The 20927-nt window shown below is 44.7% G+C and overlaps 1 protein-coding gene across 4 annotated transcripts; it reads left to right on the top strand.

Moving 5' to 3' along the window:
* The first annotated feature begins 5356 nt into the window (after positions 1-5356).
* On the top strand, positions 5357-20697 carry LOC137434372 (solute carrier family 52, riboflavin transporter, member 3-B). Of its 4 annotated transcripts, none has more exons than XM_078785415.1 (5): positions 6009-6081; positions 6199-6278; positions 8212-9297; positions 12601-12724; positions 20077-20697. In XM_078785415.1, the coding sequence occupies exons 3-5, from the start codon at positions 8258-8260 to the stop codon at positions 20284-20286; spliced, it is 1374 nt and encodes a 457-aa protein (XP_078641541.1). In that variant the 5' UTR covers positions 6009-6081; positions 6199-6278; positions 8212-8257; the 3' UTR covers positions 20287-20697. The 4 variants fall into 4 exon arrangements, with proteins under 4 accessions (XP_067983396.1, XP_078641541.1, XP_078641540.1 ...); XM_078785414.1 differs by having other exon boundaries at positions 6028-6085; XM_068127295.2 differs by lacking the exons at positions 6009-6081; positions 6199-6278 and adding an exon at positions 5357-5414.
* Positions 20698-20927: the final 230 nt, after the last annotated feature.

The raw sequence follows: 20927 nt of genomic DNA, 5'->3' as shown, positions 1-20927 counted from the left end.
ACTTTCAAAAATCCAATCTCACCCCTCCCCTCCAAATCTTCCCCATAACCCCTCCCCTCCAAATCTTCCCCATCACCCCTCCCCTCCAAATCTTCCCCATCACCCATCCCTTTCAAATCTCCCCCCTTGCCCCCTCCCTCCTAAACTACCCCCTCACCCCTCCCCGCCAAGACGCCCCCTCGCCCCTCCCCTCCTAGACTCCTGCCTCACCCCTCCCCTCCAAATCTCCCCCATATCCCATCCCTTTCAAATCCCTCCCCTTGTCCCTTCCCTCCCAAACTCCCCCCTCACCCCTCCCCTTCAAATCTCCCCACCCTCATTGCTTCTCAATTTCCCCCCGCTCACTCCCCCTCCTCAAAGCGTCCTCCCCGCTTCTTCCCCCTTCAAACTCTCACCTCCATCTCCCCCAACCTTCTGCCTCGCTCTTCCCCCTCCTCAAATAACACCTCATTGTGGCTCACCCAATCACCATCAAACCTTTTGTCCGCCCCATCCTTCCCTTTCTCCGAGCTATTCTGAAATCTCTGACACACCTTCAACAGCTCTCCCTACCTCTTCCACCTCTTCCACATCTTACCCTACCCCTCCTCCCCCCTGTTCTGTATCTGATGCTCCCCCTTCCTCTTCATTAACGGTATGGACCTCAAACATCCGGGGCCTTCGTTCAAACTTAACCGATCTCTCCATACAGGTTGCTTCTGTCAAACCAGACGTGATCTGCTTAACAGAAACTTTCCTCCTTTATGATGTCTCTGATTCCATAGTATCTCTCCCGAGCTACTCCCTCCTCCGGTATGATAGACCTGAGCCTCGTCCTGGAGGCGGGGTTGCTATCTTTATCAAAAACTCTCTTCCTCACTCGCCCTGCACTGCACTCTCTCCACCTCACCCCCAGGAATACCTCTGGCTACGGCTTCCCCTTCGCTCCCACCTCTTGTTCATATGTGTGTTGTACCGTCCACCAAACAGTGATGACTCCATCTACATCTCGCTGTCTGATGATATGGACCAACTTCTATCTACTCATCCCAACTCTCTCTTCCTCATATGTGGTGATTTCAACTGTCATCATGCCAGTTGGCTGGGTGTGGGTACCTCTCTCACCAGCCATGGCTCCTCAGCAAAGGACTTCTGCGACTCACTGGGACTGACACAATCTGTCAATTTCCCGACCCGGATCTCAGTCAACGGAACATCTTCTCTTCTGGACTTGGTTATGACTAACTTCCCTGAAAATGTCTGCTGCTCTTCTTCTGCTCCGATCGGAACATCTGATCATGTCCTTGTTAAAGTGGACATCTCTCTGACCATCCTCAGGGAGCCTGCTCAGCGTCGACGAGTCTGGCATTTCACTCAGGCCAACTGGCACGGTCTTCAAGCAGCCATCAATCATCTGGACTGGTCTCCCATCTCTACCACCTCTGACATCAACTCATCCTGGGAATTCTTCCAAAGTAAATTGCTCTCTCTCATGCACAGATTTATCCCATCTCGTCTTCAGTTGTCATACCCTTCCTCCCGTCCATGGTACACGGAATCTTGTGGTGAGGCTGTTGCCCAGAAACAACTTGCCTTCGTTTCCTGGAAAGCAAATCCAACGGAAGGAAATCTCATTTCCTTTCACAAAGCCCGAAACAAGTGTGTGTCCACCCTCAGGAGAGCCAGGAAACAATATCTCTCCGTTCTCAAGACCGAACTCTCTTATCTGTCTCCCTCTTCCAAATCCTGGTGGCGTCTGGTCAAATCCGTTTCTGGTGTTTGTTCCCCCTCCATCCCCTCCCTTACCTCAAACGGCTACACAGCTGACTCCGCACGTGAAAAAGCTGAATGCCTCAACTCTGTGTTTGCCTCTAAATCTTGTGTCCCAAACCCATCCCTCTCTGTACCCACCATACCCAGTCGTACCCTGCTGCTCCTGGACTCCGTGTCCTTTCCTCCTGACAAGGTGGAAAAGTTTCTGTCAACCCTCGACTCTGATTCTGCAACTGGACCCGACGGCATCAGCCCACGGGTCCTAAAATCCTGCTCTGCTGCTCTATCTCACCCTCTCTCTGTTCTCTTCACCCTCTCTTTTGCTCAAGGTCAACTGCCATCTGCTTGGAAATCAGCCAACATCACCGCTTTGCACAAAAAAGGTGCAAAAACAGATCCTAGCAACTACAGACCAATCAGCCTTCTCCCAATTATCAGCAAAGTCATGGAATCCATCATTGCTTCTGATATGAAATCTTTCCTCTTCTCCAATGGCTTGATCTCTGATCATCAATTTGGTTTCAGACCAGGTCACTCTACTCTGGACATGCTGCTTCTGCTGTCTCAACAATGGATGGAGGTCCTCAATGCCAAACAGGAAATTAGAGCTGTCTCCCTCGACATATCACGTGCCTTCGACACGGTCTGGCACCCCGCTCTGCTCACCAAACTCTCCTCCTTTGGTATCCATGGAAATCTCCACGCATGGCTGGCGGACTTCCTCTCTAGTCGTCGTCAACGTGTGGCCCTGAATGGGTTTCTCTCATCTCCTCTTCCTGTTCAGGCTGGAGTTCCCCAAGGCAGTGTTCTGGGCCCCGTGCTTTTTCTGGTCTTCATCAATGATCTCTCTGACTCTCTCGAAAATCCTCTCTATCTCTTTGCTGATGACTCCACTCTCTGCCGCTCCATTCCTCTTCCCTCAGATCGGCAGTCTGCTGCCTCCTCACTCTCTGAAGACCTGGACAAAATCACAGACTGGTCAAACAAGTGGAACATGTCTTTCAATCCTGACAAATCTCACACTCTTACTATGTCTCTCCGAAAAGATCGACTGGACAACCCTCCCATCTACTTTCTCAACAATCCTCTCCAAGAAGTTCTGTCGCTCAAGATTTTGGGTCTCACTATCTGCCATGATCTTTCTTGGGAAAACCACATTTCCAAGCTGGCCTCCAAAGCCAGTCGCCGACTGGGCATCCTCCGTCGTGCGAAGTCCTTCCTCGGCACACCTGAGCTCCTCACCACATACAAGGCTTTCATCCGCAGCTCAATGGAATACTGTTCTCCCCTATGGGCCGGTGCTCCTGCCTCACACCTAGCTCGGCTTCACGCTGTTGAAACCAAAGCTTTCAGAATTATTGGAATCTCCCGCGATGAAGCTATCTCTGAGGGCCTTTCACTCACTCACCGCAGGCAGGTAGGTGGTCTTTCTGTCTTCTACCGACTCCTCTCCGGCCTTGCACCCCCAGCTCTCTCTGTGCTCTGTCCCCCAAATATTCCTACAGGTCGCACAAGATCTGCCAGCAACCCTCTGATGGTTAAACTGCCGAAATCTCGGCTCTCCGCTCACCTTCACTCTTTCATTCCTCTTTTCTCCCGCCTCTGGAACAAACTCCCTCACTCCCTTCAATCCCACTCCTCCCTCCAGGTCTTTAAAACAGCTGTTCACCACCATCTCTTATCTTCCCCCATCCAAAACCTTGATCTTTTCTACCCCCGCTAATTCACCCCAGATCCACCTTGTTTGAAATTCCAACTTCTTTCCTGGAAGTCCTGGCAGTGTCCATATGTTTTATACCTCTCCCACTGCCCCCTTCCCACGCCCCCCCCCCCCCAAAGCCCTCGCCCTCTCTCAGATCTCTCGATGTCTCCATGTCTCTCGGTCCCTGCTCTCAAATGTTGTGTTTGTGTCCTTCCCCCTCTCTCCCCATCTTGTCTACCGCTCCCTATGTTATATGTTTTATGTGTCGGTTTGTCTTTCTGTGTGATTAATGTTCGCTCTTTCACGAGCCTCGATATTGTATACAACAAAAAAAAAAAAAAAAAAAAAAAAAATGTAGCCATAAGCCTAGATCACATGTTAAATGTAGCCATAAGCCTAGATCACATGTTAAATGTAGCCATAAGCCTAGATCACATGTTAAATGTAGCCATACGCCTAGATCACATGTTAAATGTAGCCATAAGCCTAGATCACATGTTAAATGTAGCCATAAGCCTAGATCACATGTTAAATGTAGCCATAAGCACAGATCACATGTTAAATGTAGCCATAAGCCTAGATCACATGTTAAATGTAGCCATAAGCCTAGATCACATGTTAAATGTAGCCATACGCCTAGATCACATGTTAAATGTAGCCATAAGCCTAGATCACATGTTAAATGTAGCCATAAGCCTAGATCACATGTTAAATGTAGCCATAAGCACAGATCACATGTTAAATGTAGCCATAAGCCTAGATCACATGTTAAATGTAGCCATAAGCCTAGATCACATGTTAAATGTAGCCATAAGCCTAGATCACATGTTAAATGTAGCCATAAGCCTAGATCACATGTTAAATGTAGCCATAAGCCTAGATCACATGTTAAATGTAGCCATAAGCCGAGATCACATGTTAAATGTAGCCATAAGCCTAGATCACATGTTAAATGTAGCCATAAGCCTAGATCACATGTTAAATGTAGCCATAAGCCTAGATCACATGTTAAATGTAGCCATAAGCCTAGATCACATGTTAAATGTAGCCATAAGCACAGATCACATGTTAAAAGTCTCGTTATGTTGGTGGAACAATCACAACATTACAATCCCAATGTTGAAATTCGTGGGCATATTGACAGTTTAACTTTTTAGATTTTCTTTCGTGTCTATTTTACATGAACACCGTAAACTAAAATAAAGTATGACATCACTAACCCGATATGAAATGTGCTGAACAAACGTCGGTATAATCCGACTTGGGCTCGCACAGGTATATTTCGTGCCGAGATTCACAGATTTTACTTTTACCTATAGAATTCTTCTCTCTGGTTCAGTAGCTTTGACTTGGTATCAAATAGAACGAAAGTTCTGACTGTTTTGCTTTATTGTTCGTGTAATCGAAGATACAGCAACTTTTAACCAAGGCTGCAATTACAGAAATATCGAAAGAAGAAAATATACCTGCAACCTGCGAACGTGACAGGTGCAACTCAGGTATAGCCTACAGCACCTGCACGCAAGAACGCGTCTTTCCCCTTTGTTTTCCCCCCTTCGAGTTCGTTGCTGAGCGGATATTGCATTATGGGGGCGACAAAGTTCCCGGATGTCGGACCCCGAGAATGGTTCTAATTCAATGCGGTGCTTCTTGGAATCTTTGACAGCATCTGGAGGACTATAAACATTTTTAATCGTCACACATAATTAATTACATGATGTGTTTTGAATTATTTATCGACAACTGGAGGTCACGCACTCACCTTGATTAGTCACAACTGAACCGCGACCTCACCTTGATTAGTCACAACTGAACCGCACGTGGCGCACACCTTACACGTTATTATTAATTTACTGCTTCGTTCCCAAAGATGTTGTTCATGTCGACACCGACGCCTCGATCATCTTTAGGAGTCGGGCCGTGTTGCTCTTGTAAACCATGTGCTGAAGAAGAATGAAAGGTGCTTTCAAAGCCGAACGTTACGGTTTTACCTGGTCCTGAGTTCACAACTTCCAGGTTTTTGTTGGGGCAGGGCTTAACATGTTTTTCGGGGCACCTCTACATGTAGTGATGTAGCCTGTTCACCTCCACCGAATCTGTGATCAGTTACAGTTACTCGGGGGTCTTAATTAAATTTGATCTCGAAACCTCGAATGCAGATTTTTCTGACCGGAGCATGAAATCGCGTCTGTGATTGGTGGTTACGTACGAGGAGGCGGGGATTCAAAGATTAGGGCGCGAGGAGGCGGGGATTTACCGCGCCTGTGATTGGTGGGTACGTGCGAGGAGGCGGGGATTCAAAGATGAGGGCGCGAGGAGGCGGGGATTCATCGCGCCTGTGATTGGTGGTTACGAACGAGAAGGCGGGGATTCAAAGATGAGGGCGCGAGGAGGCGGGGATTTATCGCATCTGTGATTGGTGGTTACGAACGAGAAGGCGGGGATTCAAAGATTAGGGCGGGAGGAGGCGGGGATTCATCGCGCCTGTGATTGGTGGGTACGTGCGAGGAGGCGGGAATTCAAAGATTAGGGCGCGAGGAGGCGGGGATTTATCGCGCCTGTGATTGGTGGGTACGTGCGAGGAGGCGGGGATTCACGTGGTGCACGTTGTACACGTTGTACAGTACGTGAGTACGTACATCAAACTGACCGTGGCTAACATGGGTTTGTTTTTACATTCTGATAATAGGCGGGGTCAAATGAGATGTTGGAGGTTCATAATTGCCTGGTCTTGTATTAACAAGTGACACGAGTCTTGTGGTGTCCACCTGAAGCTGGCAGACACGGTTTCTGGTTCTCGAGATTCTAGAACGTTCAACCCCTGGTGAGTTTACGCGTTCCACCGATTGGTGTGTTTCCAAAGTGTCTGACTCGGAGATCTAACTGAGTTTGATCTCCGCTCGATGACTCTCATCATGACGCTGTCGGTTGGGTCCTGGATTGGCTGAACAAGCGTTTGTAAAGTGATTGATTTAATTATTTCATTATTATTTGCAAAATCAAACATTTTTTCAAGTAGGTCTGTTGCGTTTGTGGTTCTGTCGTGTCTCTGTCTGTCACCGGCCTACACGTCACAATTCTTAACCGATAGTCACGAAACTTCACCAAGTTGTATAGGTCGTCCCAATTGAGAAGCCTACTGTTTTGGGGGTCAAAAGGTCAACATAGGCCAAAGGTCACCAACTTTGCCAAATTTCTAAAATCCTCAATTTTCATCCGATTGACTTGAAATTTGAAGAGGACTTGCATATCTGGTCACTGAATTCAACCACCAAGTAGATTTGAGGTCAACATAGGCCAAAAGGTCAACATAGGCCAAATTTCTAAAATCCTCAATTTTCATCCGATTGACTTGAAATTTGAAGAGGACTTGCATATCTGGTCACTGAATTCAACCCCAAATTATATTTTAGGTAAACATAGGCCAAAAGGTCAACATAGGCTAAGTTTTTAAAATCTTCAATTTTCATCTGATTGACTTGAAAATTGAACATCATTTGCACATTGAGCCACTAAATAGGGAAACTAGCTATTTTTGAGGTCAAAGGTCAACTCGAGGTCAACCTTCCAAAATCATCATTTTTCATCTGAAAAATCGTCACTTTTCTTCCTATTGACCCGAGCTTTGATCAAGATTGTCAATTTTAATTGACAATTATTGAATTGAACCATGTGTGATGAAATGGACAATTTGCTGTATCAATGGAATTTTTTTTTCTTGGGGGTGGGTGCGGATTTTGCAAGTATCGTGCTCCGCATGACGTCTTCTTGTTTGATTATTACCTCCGCCACCAAAGGTGAATGGAGGTTATGTTTTCACCCCTGTCTGTTTGTCCGTTTGTCTGTCCGTTTGTCTGTCCGTTTGTGAACAAGATATCACAAAAGGTTGTGGACGGATTCGGACGATGTTTGGCAGAGACGTAGCGTATGCAACAAGGACGAAATGATTAGATTTTGGTGAAGATCCGGATTCGGCTACTAGAATTTTAAAAGTGATTCTTCACAATTGGGAGATAGGGCCAAAAACGTTACATAGCAGGATATCTCAAAGCTTTGTGGATGGATTTTGACGAAACTTGTTGGACCGGTTGGGTGTCTGACAAGGACGATTGGATTTTGACGAAACTTGGTGGACCGTTTGGGTGTCTGACAAGGACGATTTGATTCGATTTTGGTGAAGATCTGAATATGGATTCGGATATCAGAATTATTTAATTTGTAAGTGCTTCTTCACCATTGGGAGATGGGGCCAAACACGATACATAGCGGGATATCTCAAAAAGTTATGGATGGATTTGGACGAAACTTGTTGGACCGGTTGTGTGTGTGACAAGGGCGATTCGATTCGATTTTGGTGAAGATCCGGATCCAGCTAGTAGAATTTTTAAAGTCATTCTTCACCATTGCGTGATCTGGCCAACCAGGTGGAGGCATACCCTCTACTGAGTGTCGTTCAAATTTGATTGATTAATTAATTAATTTTCTTTTTCTTTTGTTCTTTATACTTTTCGTGTGTGTGTGTGTGTGTGTGTGTGTGTGTGTGTGTGTGTGTGTGTGTGTGTGTGTGTGTGTGTGTGTGTGTGTGTGTGTGTGTGTGTGTGTGTGTGTGTGTGTGTGTGTGTGTGTGTCTCACTTGTTTGGGCGTATGAGAGTGGTTTATTTATTTATTTCAAGGAGAACCCTTGAACTTTGACTCGACATGTATTCATGCAAAATAAACACTACTTTTTAATCCTTTGCCTTGTGTTTCTCCTTAGAACCTGCCGGACAACGAAAAGTATTTTTCTCGTGTTAAGAGACACCATGACGCTGTTGGTCCATGGCCTGTGCTGCATGCTTGGTTTTGCCTCCTGGGTTGCTATTAATGCCATTTGGGTACAGCTGCCCCTCATGGTGTCTGTCCTACCAGAAGGATGGTTGCTGCCTTCCTACCTGACGCTTATTATCCAGGTGGCCAATGTGGGCCCTCTGGCTGTGGCACTTCTCAATCGTTTCCGTCCAGGGCTCTTGAAAGAGGTGAATGTAATATATGCCATCCTTGGAGTTGGGCTGCTTTCCTGCCTTTTACTTTCAGTCTTCTGGAATGCTACTCTCACGGTTGGGGGTGAGCTGCGAAGTTTGCCACTGCTGGTGCTTACCTTCTTCCTTGCAATTGTTGACTGTACTTCTTCCGTCACGTTTCTTCCATTCATGCTGCGCTTACGTGCGCACTACCTGCCCACGTACTTTCTTGGTGAGGGCTTAAGTGGCCTGATACCTAGCTTATTGGCACTTGCCCAGGGTACTAGCCAAGTGAAGTGTGTTAATAGCACCTTTTGGAATGGAACGACCACAGAAGGCACAATACAGCCGAGTTACCAGATGCACGCTGTCTACCAAGAGCCACTTTTCTCCACATCCGTATTCTTTTTGCTCCTTGTGGGCATGTTGTTTGGTTCTTTTTTCTCCTTCACCCTGCTAGACAGACTTCCTCTAGCCCACTTGCAGTATTCTCCTGAGGGTCGTATTGCGATAGCAGCTCCTTCGTCGGACTCAAAGCGTCCATCCACAGTTGAAGTTCAGCCGATTGGAGAGTTTGACATTCAAGAGACATCAAGTATGGGGGAATTGACGACAGAGCTTGGAACAAATTCCCGTGTGTCTTACATAGGACTTTCTACGGTTCGCTATACCGTTGCATTGCTGCTCGTCTTTTGGGCCAACTCGCTTACCAACGGTGTGCTGCCGTCGGTGCAGGCTTACTCGAGCCTGCCGTATGGTGAAATGGCCTACCACTTGGTAGCCGCACTTGGAGCGATGGCCAATCCCATGGTCTGCTTTGTGCCCAAGTTCTTTGCTTGCAGGTTTGTTTCATGTCTGCAATTATAATTTTCATGAATGTTAACATTAATTTTGTTGTCATATATATATATATATATATATTTTACAAATACCATTATTAATAACAATACAAATATGTTGATCTTAGCCAATGGTGCCACCTGAGGCAAATTTTATGAAATAAGGTTTGTGATAGGTAAATTACAGTACAGGTGATCCTTGTATAACACGTGTTCTGATACCGTGTTTTCGCTGCAGCACGGATTTAATTAATTTAATTAATAGCAACTTTCAGAGGCAAAAAACAAAAGAAAAAGAAAATATTTTCAAGCAAAATTCACAGCAAGTCAAAAAAGTCATATAAATCTTTTAGGACTGTTACCTCCGTCAAACCTACTCCAGGCTTATCAGGGAATGTGATGCAGATGATTATCTCAGCATCACGACATTCTGGTGCTAGTTTAACATCAAGATGGCAATCTATATCACCGGGATGGAGTCACGTATCGGTTCATCAATGGAGCGTGGAGGAAACTCTGGCCTAAGGTAGTGATTGAGTTCAGAGGTTTCACGGAGGCTGACGTCAGCAAAGCAAGGCAACAGATTGTGGGCATTCCCCAGCAAGTGGGATTTGAGGAGCTCGACAAAGATGATGTTGAGGATTTGCTTCTCTGACAGGGAGGAGCTGAGCGATGAAGATCTTCTGGCTCTGGAGTCTGGAGGAGGAACGGATCAGAGAAGGATCAGAATCAAGTCCTGTAGAGGTTGAGCCTGTTAAAACACTCACGACGAAGGTCATAGCTAGAGGTTGTTGGTTGATGAAGCCATGGCCATCTTTGAACATGATCCTGACTGCATGAGAAGTTCCAGAGGGTGGAGGGAGATCGAGAATCTCCTGATATGTTACCAGGAGGTCTACAAACAGAAAATGACAGCAGCCACTCAACTCTCCATTATGAAGTTCTTCAAAAATAAAAAATAAAAAAAATCCCAAGTGAATGAGCCTTCACTTCATCTTCTGAGCCTTCAACCTCAACTGGAGAGCCTGCCACACCTGAATAAGCCTGCCACACCTGAATAAGCCTGCCACACCTGAATAAGCCTGCCACACCTGAATAAGCCTGCCACAAGCAAAATGTACTGTATCCAACCCTGTATTATGTAACTCCTGGTGTTGGCTTAGCGGCTAGGGTGCCAGCTTAGGATCCTAGGATCCTGGGTTCGAATCCCGGTCGATCGCTGAATTAACGCCAGGGGGGGTTGACTCAGCCTGTCATCCTTCCGAGGTCGGCAAATTGAGTACCAGTTCACTGGTAATTCCCTGTTTGTCGTAAAAGGCGACAAACAGGGTTGGCGGCAGGAAGGGCATCTGGCCGTAAAACATTGCTTCAAAAATGTGGCCAACAAAAACAACAACAACCACGGTGCCCGAAAAAGGCCAACCCCCGCTTTGCGGGGAAAAATGGCCTCTAAAGGTGGGTTTGTTTTTTGGTTTTTTTATCCAACCCCAATCATAGTAACCATAGTAGTAATTCATTTTAATGTTTTTATTTGTTTATATGTTTTATTTATGCATTGTTTACTTTCTTTTGAGGTTTTTCTATCGGTCTTCAACCTTAAGGTTGAAATCTTCCTTGTTGGGAACATAAACCCGACAACATATTTTCAGATAATATGGGATTTCGTGGAAACGCATCCCCCGTGTTATACGAGGGTCACCTGTATTTCTATTTCTGAAACAAATCGGCTTATTTCAATTTGTTGAGGCATGAGGACAGAAAACCGTTATTTGTAGTAACAAGCCCAAGAGTAGTTGGTATTAAATATTTTAAACTACACTCTTGGGCTTGTTACTACGCTCTTAGACAAATTCATAGTTTTCTGTTGTACGTATTGGTATAATTGGGCATTTTTGTTTGCCTATCCCTCCCGTGCAACATTTGAGATGAAGTATAGATTATGCTCATTGGATCCATCCCATCCAAGCCTGTTATGGTCTCTGAAGTTGAGCAATGTTACACCGAAAGTGTCAGGAGAGACTACCGGGCCTCAACCTAGAAGTGTTGGAATACCAGGCCAGTGCTCTAATCACACTCTCTGGTCTATTGTGTGTGACACTAACAGGAATGAGTAAGGCAGTAGGGGTTGCGGAGAGATTCCGCATGGAGTTTTGTGTGTACCTAAATCTGGGAGGAATATAATTGTTTGAGATGATGTTTCTGTTTAATGTCTCGATCATTGCTCGGAGGTTATCTTGGGTTGTCTGCTAATTTGGTTTGGCAAGTTTGGCAAATTAAAGGCATCACGAGGATGCAAACTATGTGAAAGAGCATAATCATTCTTTGTTTGTGAACATTCCTTGTCCACATTTTCTTGTGTGATCATTCTGAGGTTTTTTATTTTATTTTTATCTCCACCACTGAAGATGGACAGAGGTTATGTTTTAACATCTGTTTGTCCATTTGTGAGCAGAATATTTCATTTCTATTTATTTATTTCATTCCACTGCATTGCTGGTGCTTTTCTAACTCTGTTGGCATTTTGAAGAAATAAAATTTTGGTGTTTTTCCCATTTTTTTGTGGGGGTCTAAAACACCTCCCTAAACCCACGAAGGAATGGGGTTCTTATTATTTCATTTAATATTTATTTATTTATTTAATATTTGGAATGGTCATTTAATATTACCTTTTACGTTGCCACAAAGGCTTAGGCACAATAGTGTTTAAAAGGAAACTTTTTTTTCAAAAATTTTCAATACATTAATTTTGGCCTGAAACACTCCCCAGCACTCTCTGATGAACCACTGAAAGTTTCACGAAGATCTGTTCAGCCATCTCTGAGAAACATGGTGTCAGACAGACATCTCTCTTGTGGTATAGATAATGTGGAAGTGAAACGAACAGTTATTAACAGTGTGAGTTCAAGGGAAAAAAATTGCAAGCATGTAAATCTTTCAAACGGGGAAGCAGTGATGCTGACACAGTTGTGCTGACTCAACCCGTCGGCAAGATATCAAGGGCTTCTGTTTATATTTATTTATTTATTTTTCTATCGGTGGGTAAAGCTTGTGGAATTAGCAGATGGATGAGTATATCAAGGACTATATTCCAAGGATGAGTGGAATCAACTAGTTTGGAGTGTTAGAGAATTTAACATAAAATTGCTGCCTCCATAAGGGACATAATCCATCCACAAAATAAATTGTGATATTTTGCTGTTTCCATGGCAAATCAGTCCTGACACTCTCTGATAATTGTGTGTTGATGAGATCCTTCCACCCAGCTTCCACCATGCTTGACATCCCCACTGTATTATTCTCCAACAGGTCGCAGGTCATATTGGCTGCCATGACCTTGATCGGCACGGCTTTTGGATGTTGCATCCTGGCTATGGCGGCCCTCAGCCCTTGTCCTCTGCTCGTCAACACTGGAATGGGAGTCTTCTTGATTGTATGTTTGATACACTTGATACCTTGATTGTTTTATCTGGAAATTGGCTGGGTGGTGAAGTGCGCAATCCGCATTTTAAATCTTCTTCAGATGAAGATGGTTGCCGTACCCCTCCATGGAGTGTCAGGGTAGCCATAAGCAATTGTTAATGTCTTGATAGCTTGTAGTGTACCTTATGCCGCAGGCTGCTGCTGAGGCAGTTCTTTGCTCATGAGGCAAAGTAATTTGGGAAGGGTGCTGGCATACAATAGTTCACTATTTTCCAAAGATAGAGAGCTTTAATATACACAGACAAAAGTGAGTAAACAGGTCAGCTGACTGATTAACGTCCCCCTTCTGAAAGAAAGCTTACCTATTGATGCAACGCTCTGCCTGAAAGAACACCAAGATGGCATTTCATAGTCTGATCACTAACGAACCAAGATTGGGCAGGTTAAAGGACGGTTGATCCATGCGGGATGGATTTATTTTGTTTTTAATCGTGCTTACCATCTGAAGATGTTTGCTGCTTTAAGATCCTTTGATGCGGATCGGGGAATTTCACTTACATGGAGTGTAAATCCTGTGGTCGCATCATCTTGTCACTAACATTGGACAATAAATAAATAAATAAACTTTCCGTCTGCTCTTGGGTAAATATAGGTGTGCTTTATTAATTTGAGCATGCTGATTCCAAATCCGAAGTCAGTATTGCGCAGGATTTTTCCTCAGTACGTCAGGATTTTTAGTTGCAGAAAATGACGTTTTCAGGCATTGTTTATTTTAAATATCAAGCACATTGCACATTTGCAAAATATAAACCCATTGTATAATGTACAGTAACTGTTAACCATAAACCGAAGCACATTGAACAACATAAAATATATAGTATACATTAACTGTTTAGAAATGCTTTTACACTTGTGAATAGCAGTGATTTGTCTGAAGAAACCAGGAAGAATCCCATATCATGTTGCAGTTGACACTATTCTCCATCTGGTAAAATACTGCCAAGCATGGCTGGCATTTACGAAAATGAGATTTTTGTGCCTTCAGCCTACAAGCAGAAAGAGTGTTGAAAGTTCCCAGGAGCACATGATTTAGGAAACGCTCCATCATTAGGAAATGGAAAGAATATGGAACTACCCAGACTCTTCGGCGACGTGGCTGTACGACCAAACTGAGCAAATGGGCAAAAAGGATCCTGATCAGGGAGGTGACCAAGAACTCAATGACCACTCTGACAGAACTCCTTGGTTGAGGTTGAGGTTGAGGTGGGAGAACCTGCCAGAAGGACAAGTGTGCAGTATTTCACAAATCTCGGCTTTGTGGGAGAGTGGCCAGACAGAAGCCACTCCTGATAAGGCACATGACAGCACGCCTGGACTTTGCAAAATGGCACATGGAAGACTGAGAGCATGAGGCAAAACATTCTGTGGTCTGATGAAACGAAATTTAAATCTTTAGCCTGAATGCAAAGCTCTTCGTCTGGCCAAAACCGAGCACAGCTCATCACCCATCTAGCACCATCCCTACTGTGAAGCATGGTGGTAGCAGCATCATGCTATGGGGTTGCTTTTCAGTGACAGGGACTGGGAGACTTCTAATGATAGAGGCAACAATTAATGAAGCCAAATACAGGCAAATCCTTGAGAACCCCTTTAGAGCGCAAAATACCAAAGACTGTGGCGTTCCAACAGGACAATGGCCGAAGCATACAGTCAAACACTGGAATGGCTTCATAACAAGAACGTGAAAGTCTTTGAGTGGCCCAGCCAAAGCCCAGACTTTAATCCCATTGAGTATCTGTGGAAAGACTTGAAGATTACTGTTCACTGACACTCCCCATCCAACTTGACAGACCTTGAGCAAATCTGCAATGAAGAATTGGAGAAACTCCCCAAATCCAGATGTGCAAATCTGATACAGACATACCCAAGAAGACTCAAAGCTGTAATCATTGCCAAAGGAGCTTCAACGAGACTCGGGGGTTGCATACTCATGCGAGTGATATTTCTGTATTTTATTTTTACTTAGTGTTGTAAACGTTTCCAAACAAAAAATTCCACTTGGACATGATGGGTATTATATGTAGATCAGTGACAAAAAAATCTCAATGTAATCCATTTTAAGTTCAGGCTGTAACACAACAAAATGTGAAAAAGTCAATGGGTGTGAATACTTTTTGACATCACTATCACCACTTCCATGATCACTTTCATTGCTTTGGGAAACCAGCCACCACTTTAACCACACAGAAGCAACAGTCATTCAGATGATTCTTCTGCTCCCGTCACACCATTGGGACGGCAAATGGCGTGGATGTTCATTTCCCATTAAACAAACGTGTCGGTCCAGAGGTACAAACGGTGCAACATATGTGTGGTGCCCAGGTCTTGTCCTGGTCCCCACCTTGCAACTGCAGTAGTGATTTTATGCAACCTTGATATGATTGGTTACATTTTCCCATTGCGTATGAGGCGGATACTTTCCACATAAGTAGCAAAAGCAGTCTGCACTGTTCACACGTTCTTCGATTCATAACGATCTGAAATAGAATATTAACACAAAATACGTGACCTTGCATTTTCAATTTGTTTTCTCCAACTAAAAATCCTTATATGTTGCTTTAATTCTGATTTCTGATTCGAAATCGGCATACTCGAATTGGTCTAAGACACTACATTTACCTCAGTAGCAAATTTGTTGTCCAGTGCAATCGGTCCACAAATTGATCTTCAAATGCACAAGTGGGGTGCATCAAACGCCCCGTTTTTGAAAAATATTCTCGTATTGATCTAGTCATACTTTTTTTTTTTTTTGGTTACACTCGCCCTATGTAGCATTTCTGTAAAATATTTCGGATATTAGATTTTCTTTAGACCCCTCCACTCCCCTCCCCTCCTCCCCCCTCCCCCCCCCCCCCCCACCAGGATCGGGTAAAAAAATTGGGTAACCGCGCTAATGTTTTGATATGCATTGATATAATGCTAATTATATTTGATATGATATGATATTTGATAATGCTCCGTCGTGCGAAGTCCTTCCTTGGCACACCTGAGCTCCTCACCACATACAAGGCTTTCATCCACAGCTCAATGGAATACTGTTCCCCCCTCTGGGCTGGTGCTCCTGCCTCACACCTAGCTCGACTTCACGCTGTTGAAACCAAAGCTTTCAGAATCATTGGAATCTCCTGCGATGAAGTTAACTCCGAGGGCCTTTCACTCACTCACCGCAGGCAGGTTGGTGGTCTTTCTGTCTTCTACCGACTCCTCTCCGGCCTTGCTCCCCCAGCTCTCTCTGGGCTCTGTCCCCCCCAATATTCCTTCAGGTCGCACAAGATCTGCCTGCAACCCTCTTATGGTTAAACTGCCAAAATCTAGGCTCTCTGCTCACCTTCACTCTTTCATTCCCCTTTTCTCCCGCCTCTGGAACAAACTCCCCCACTCCCTTCAATCCCACTCCACACTCCAGGTCTTTAAAACAGCTGTTCACCACCATCTCTTATCTTCCCCCATCCAAAACCTTGATATTTTCTACCCACGCTAATTCACCCCGATACACTTTTTTTTTCTTTTTTTTTTGAAATTCCAACTTCTTTCCTGGAAGTCCTTGCAGTGTTCATATATTTTATACATCTCCCACCTCCCCCCAAGCCCTCCCCCTCCCACATTTCTCCCGATGTCCCTGCTCTCAAATGTTGTGTTTGTGTCCTTCCCCCTCTCTCCCCATCTTGTCTACCGCTTCCCTTGTTTTTTGTGTTTTATGTGTCGGTTTCACTTTTTGTGTGATTAATGTTCGCTCTTTCACGAGCCTCGATTTTGTACACAAAAAAAAAAAAAATGCTGTGGCCAAATGTGACATTTTATTGAATCTTATAAAAGTAAGAACACTTTATTGTAGTAATGCAGGGTCACTGATTCCAAAAATGGCATTCAAAAGGTGATGGGGTCAAAGTTGGAAAACATTTTGTTCAATTTGTGCAACCAATGAACCAAAAAAAAGACGATTTTTTTATTATTCTCTCTGAAACATACATTGGTGGGATTTCTCCCGGCTTCATCAATTATGGCCTTTGTGAAGCTGGCCTGTTGTCTGTGTCGGCTTGAGTCGAGTGGCCACGGAAACCAACTTCAGATGGCGTAGGCCGTAGGATGTCGTGGGGGATGAACTTGCCGGTGTGCTCACTGCGATGAATGCTCCGAGTGGAAGTCACAGTTGTCGTCTGAGTGGCAGTCGCATCGCTTTCATCATTGCTGTCGTCTGCCAACGAAATGATGGAACTAGCAACACTAATTTGCTGCACCTTCCACTTGTGCCGTTCTTCCTTGGCCTGCTCAGGAACCTGGTGATTGTGCACCTCCTGTGACAGGACTTTATCGTAGTTGCCGAATGATGCCATGCAGTCAGTCTTCATTGATTGCAGGAACAGGTGATTCTCCAGGTTCGTGACCAGCTGCTCAACATTTGCTGGCTACAACCGGAAGTTTGCATCCAGTCGTTGTTCCATGGCCTACAACTTGGTGAGTGTGCCTGAGGTTGATCTACGTGCAGTCTGGATCTCCCTCATCTTGCAGGGTGTCCAGAAGCTGAATGAGCGAGATTCATGCCTGGTGGTCAGAGACAGTGGGTATGTTGGCCTTCTTGTAAAAGTCGGCAACCTAGGCCAGGACGAGCTGCACAGATGCCCATTTTGGGAGAAACATCAGGCTTTGCAACTACACCCTTCTCAATGTGATGCATGAGACAGCTCAGGACTTGACGGCAGGTGGGGAGACGTATTCCTGTTATCCGTGCATCCTCCTTATTGATGGCGCTGCCCAGACCGAACACAGCACTGGCCTCTCACGTTTCCATCGGTGTTCTGACCTTGAGAGAGTCCGGACTCTCCGGCATACGAGCAGGTATCAGCTGAGATGTAGCAGATGGTGTATGGCTGATGGTGTATGGCTGATGGTGCTCATTAGTAGGGGTACCCAACTTTTACCCGATCCTGGTGAGGGGTCTAAACAAAATCGAAAATCCGAAATATTTTACAGAAATGGTATATGTGGCTTGTGTAACAAAAAAATGTATGACTGGTTGAATATGAGGTTATTTTTCAAAAACAGGGCGTTTGATGCACCCTAATGAGTACATTATATGAGTACGGTGGTATTACCTTTGTTCGAATATGAGCTAAGGCGGCAATTTTGGCTTTGGTTTTCTTGCTTAACCTTAAATGTTATTGCACCTTCAGTATCAAAGTATTAGGGCCACTCAATAAGTAACCTTAAAATGGCGATATAAATTCGAGAATGTAATGTGTGTACTTTTAGACGACATGTTATATCCATGGGTAAGAGTCTTGTTTTGCCAGTTTTAGATCTGGCAACATTGAGCATATGACGTCAGTAGAGCAGTTCCAAGATGGCGGCTCTCCTAGAACCATGCACCAGGGAGGAGCAACGTTCTGTCATCCATTTTTTGGGAAGTGAGGGTGTGAATCCCAGTGAAATCCATCTCAGAATGAAGATGCAATATGGTGACGCATGTTTATCCCTGCAGCAGGTGAATGATTGGGACAGGAAGTTTAAAAGTGGAATGTCCAGTGTGGCAGACGCTGCTCGCTCGGGCCGGCCTCACACAGTTGACACACCAGAAATGGTTGCAGGAGTTGAGCGTGTGACACCAAGGGAAACCCATCACATTACGCTGGATAAAGTGGCCTCCGAATTGAACATTAGCCATGGTTCAGCACACCATGTCATTCACAACGTGCTGGGGTTACACAAAGTGTCTGCAAGGTGGGTGCCTAGACAACTCACACCCGAACTGAAACAACGACGAGTGGACGCATGTGAAGAACTCTGCGACGTTACGAAACAGAAGGCGACGCTTTCTTACAGCGCGTAGTGACTGGGGATGAAAGCTGGGTGCACTACTTTCAGCCAGAAACGAAGAGGGCAAGCAAAGAGTGGCGCCATTCAACTTCACTGAAGCCCAAAAAATTCCACACACAGCCGTCCGCTGGAAAAAGTGATGCTGACGCTCTTCTGGGATAGCTGAGGCCCACTTGTAGAGCATTACATGCCCAGAGCGACCACAGTCACCAGTGCATCATATTGTGATCTCCTTAAAAATTATCTGAAACCAGCAATCAGATCAAAACGTCGTGGACTACTCACTACCAGTGTTTTGCTGCAGCATGACAATGCTCGGCTCCATACTGTCCGCGCTACAGCTCCAACAATCGAGGACTTGCATTTTGAGTGTCTTCCTTATCCACCCTACTCGCCAGACTTTGCCCCTTCTGATTACCATATCTTTGGACCACTTAGAGGCGATTGGTGGACCACTTTCCGATCTGACGAAGAGGTCCAAGAGGCGGTGCACGAATGGCGACACAAGCAGCCACAATATATATTTTTTTTTCCTGGAGGAATCCAGGCCTTAGTAAAGCGCTGGAAAAAATGCATTTAGCGCAATGGAGATTATGTTGAAAAAGAACAGTTGTTGCACACGTACATGCAATATACAAGTTGTGAAAAATATTTTAAGGTTACTTATTGACTTATTGGTGTTGGGCTAGCGGCTAGGGTGCCAGCTTAGGATCCTAGGATCCTGGGTTCGAATCCCAGTTGATCGCTGAATTAACGCCAGGGGGGTTGACTCAGCCTGTCATCCTTCCGAGGTTGGCTAATTGAGTACCAGTTCACTGGTAATTCCCTGTTTGTCGTAAAAGGCGACAAAAAGGGTTGGCGGCAGGAAGGGCATCCGGCCGTAAAACATTGTTTCAAAAAGGGGACCAACAAAAACAACAACCACGGTGCCCGAAAAAAAGGCCAACTCCCGCTTTGCGGGGAAAAATGGCCTCTAAAGGTGTTTTTTTTTTGTTTGTTTTTTTTAAAATTGACTTATTGACTGCATGGAAGAAGTTTCGGGAACTGAGTGGCGTGCTGATGAGGGGAGTGTTGTTGAAGCTGAAGGGAAAGGTGTATGCTACATGTGTAAGAAGTGTTATGATTTATGGGAGCGAGACATGGGTAATGAACGTAGAGCAGCAACGAAGGTTGGAAAGGGTGGAAATGCGAATGGTTTGATGGATGTGTGGAGTATCGTTGAGAGAGAGGAAGACAAATGATGAATTGCGAAAAATGATGGGAATAGAGCCTGTGATTGATGCTGTGAAGAGGAACAGGTTGAGAACAGGAACAGGTTGCCCCTCGTACAAGTACAAGTAGTAATGCATGTCTGCACAAAACATTTGGTTCTGATAATTGTGCATCGATTGTTGAATGTTCAGAAAGGCAGCCATAAATGTGGCGTTGACATTTAAATCAGACTGAAAAATTATTTATGGTTCATGCAATGTCCTTTGTATTTGGCAGGTGCTTTTTTGGGTGCTATTTACGGGGATCCTTACCTACGTCAAGGTGATGGTGGGTCTTGTGCTGCGGCAGGAAGGGCGCATGGCCATGCTTTGGTGTGGTGGCGTCGAGCAGGTTGGCTCTGCCGTTGGTGCTTTTGTCATGTTTCCCCTCATCAATATCTATCAAATATTTACGTCCGGTGACCCATGCACTACTGTCTGTCATTGACACTGGGCCTCATATTTTTCACTCCGTCATTATTTTTGTCTGGACCTTCTCCAAAGTAAGCAATAGTAGAGTCGGTCTTGAGTGATGCATTTTTATTGTATAACCACAAGTGCTGCGTATTATATACCAACACTTGGTGAAAGCTACTTTGCACTTCATGAAATAGTTTGGACACAAAGAGCACGAAACAAATTCCAAAAGTTGTAAACCAATGGAACACTTTTTTTCTTTCAAAGTTTGCTGAAGTTTTAATATTTAAATGAAAATGTTTTAATATTTAAATGAAAGGACTTGGTCCATAAGCACAAACCGGTATTGTGATTATTTTATACAAAACTTTCCCAAATGGATGCAGCAATGATGCTTTAAATTTCTTTCACTTGAACACAATAAAACTACCTGTGGTTGTGATTGGTTGTCCATTTGCTAAATGTTCAATTGGAGAACGTGGATGCAAGGAAAAACATCTTGCTTCTGTTCTTTCCTGTTTTTTTTTGTTTTTTTTCCTGACGAAGTTGCCGGAAGCGTTGTGTTTTGGTGTTGTCTGACTGGTTGTCCATCCGTCTGTGATTTTTTTTTTATTACCACGATAACTTGAGAATTGCTGAAGGGATCGATAGTGGGGTGGCTTAGCCCAAATA

The sequence above is a fragment of the Myxine glutinosa genome, chromosome 10, assembly GCF_964187855.1.
Source record: "Myxine glutinosa chromosome 10, kmMyxGlut1.1, whole genome shotgun sequence".
In the NCBI taxonomy this organism is placed as follows: Eukaryota; Metazoa; Chordata; class Myxini; order Myxiniformes; family Myxinidae; genus Myxine; species Myxine glutinosa.
Note: the sequence above shows the minus strand (reverse complement) of the source record. Positions and strands in the feature narration are given on the sequence as shown.

Bases quoted from the DNA above. Each gene is read 5' to 3' on its own strand.
- LOC137434372 (XM_068127295.2), top strand. From the start codon at position 8,258: ATGACGCTGTTGGTCCATGGCCTGTGCTGCATGCTTGGTTTTGCCTCC. The intron at 9,298-12,600 runs GTTTGTTTCATG...ATTCTCCAACAG, and splicing joins CCCAAGTTCTTTGCTTGCAG to GTCGCAGGTCATATTGGCTG. The intron at 12,725-20,076 runs GTATGTTTGATA...TGTATTTGGCAG, and splicing joins GAATGGGAGTCTTCTTGATT to GTGCTTTTTTGGGTGCTATT.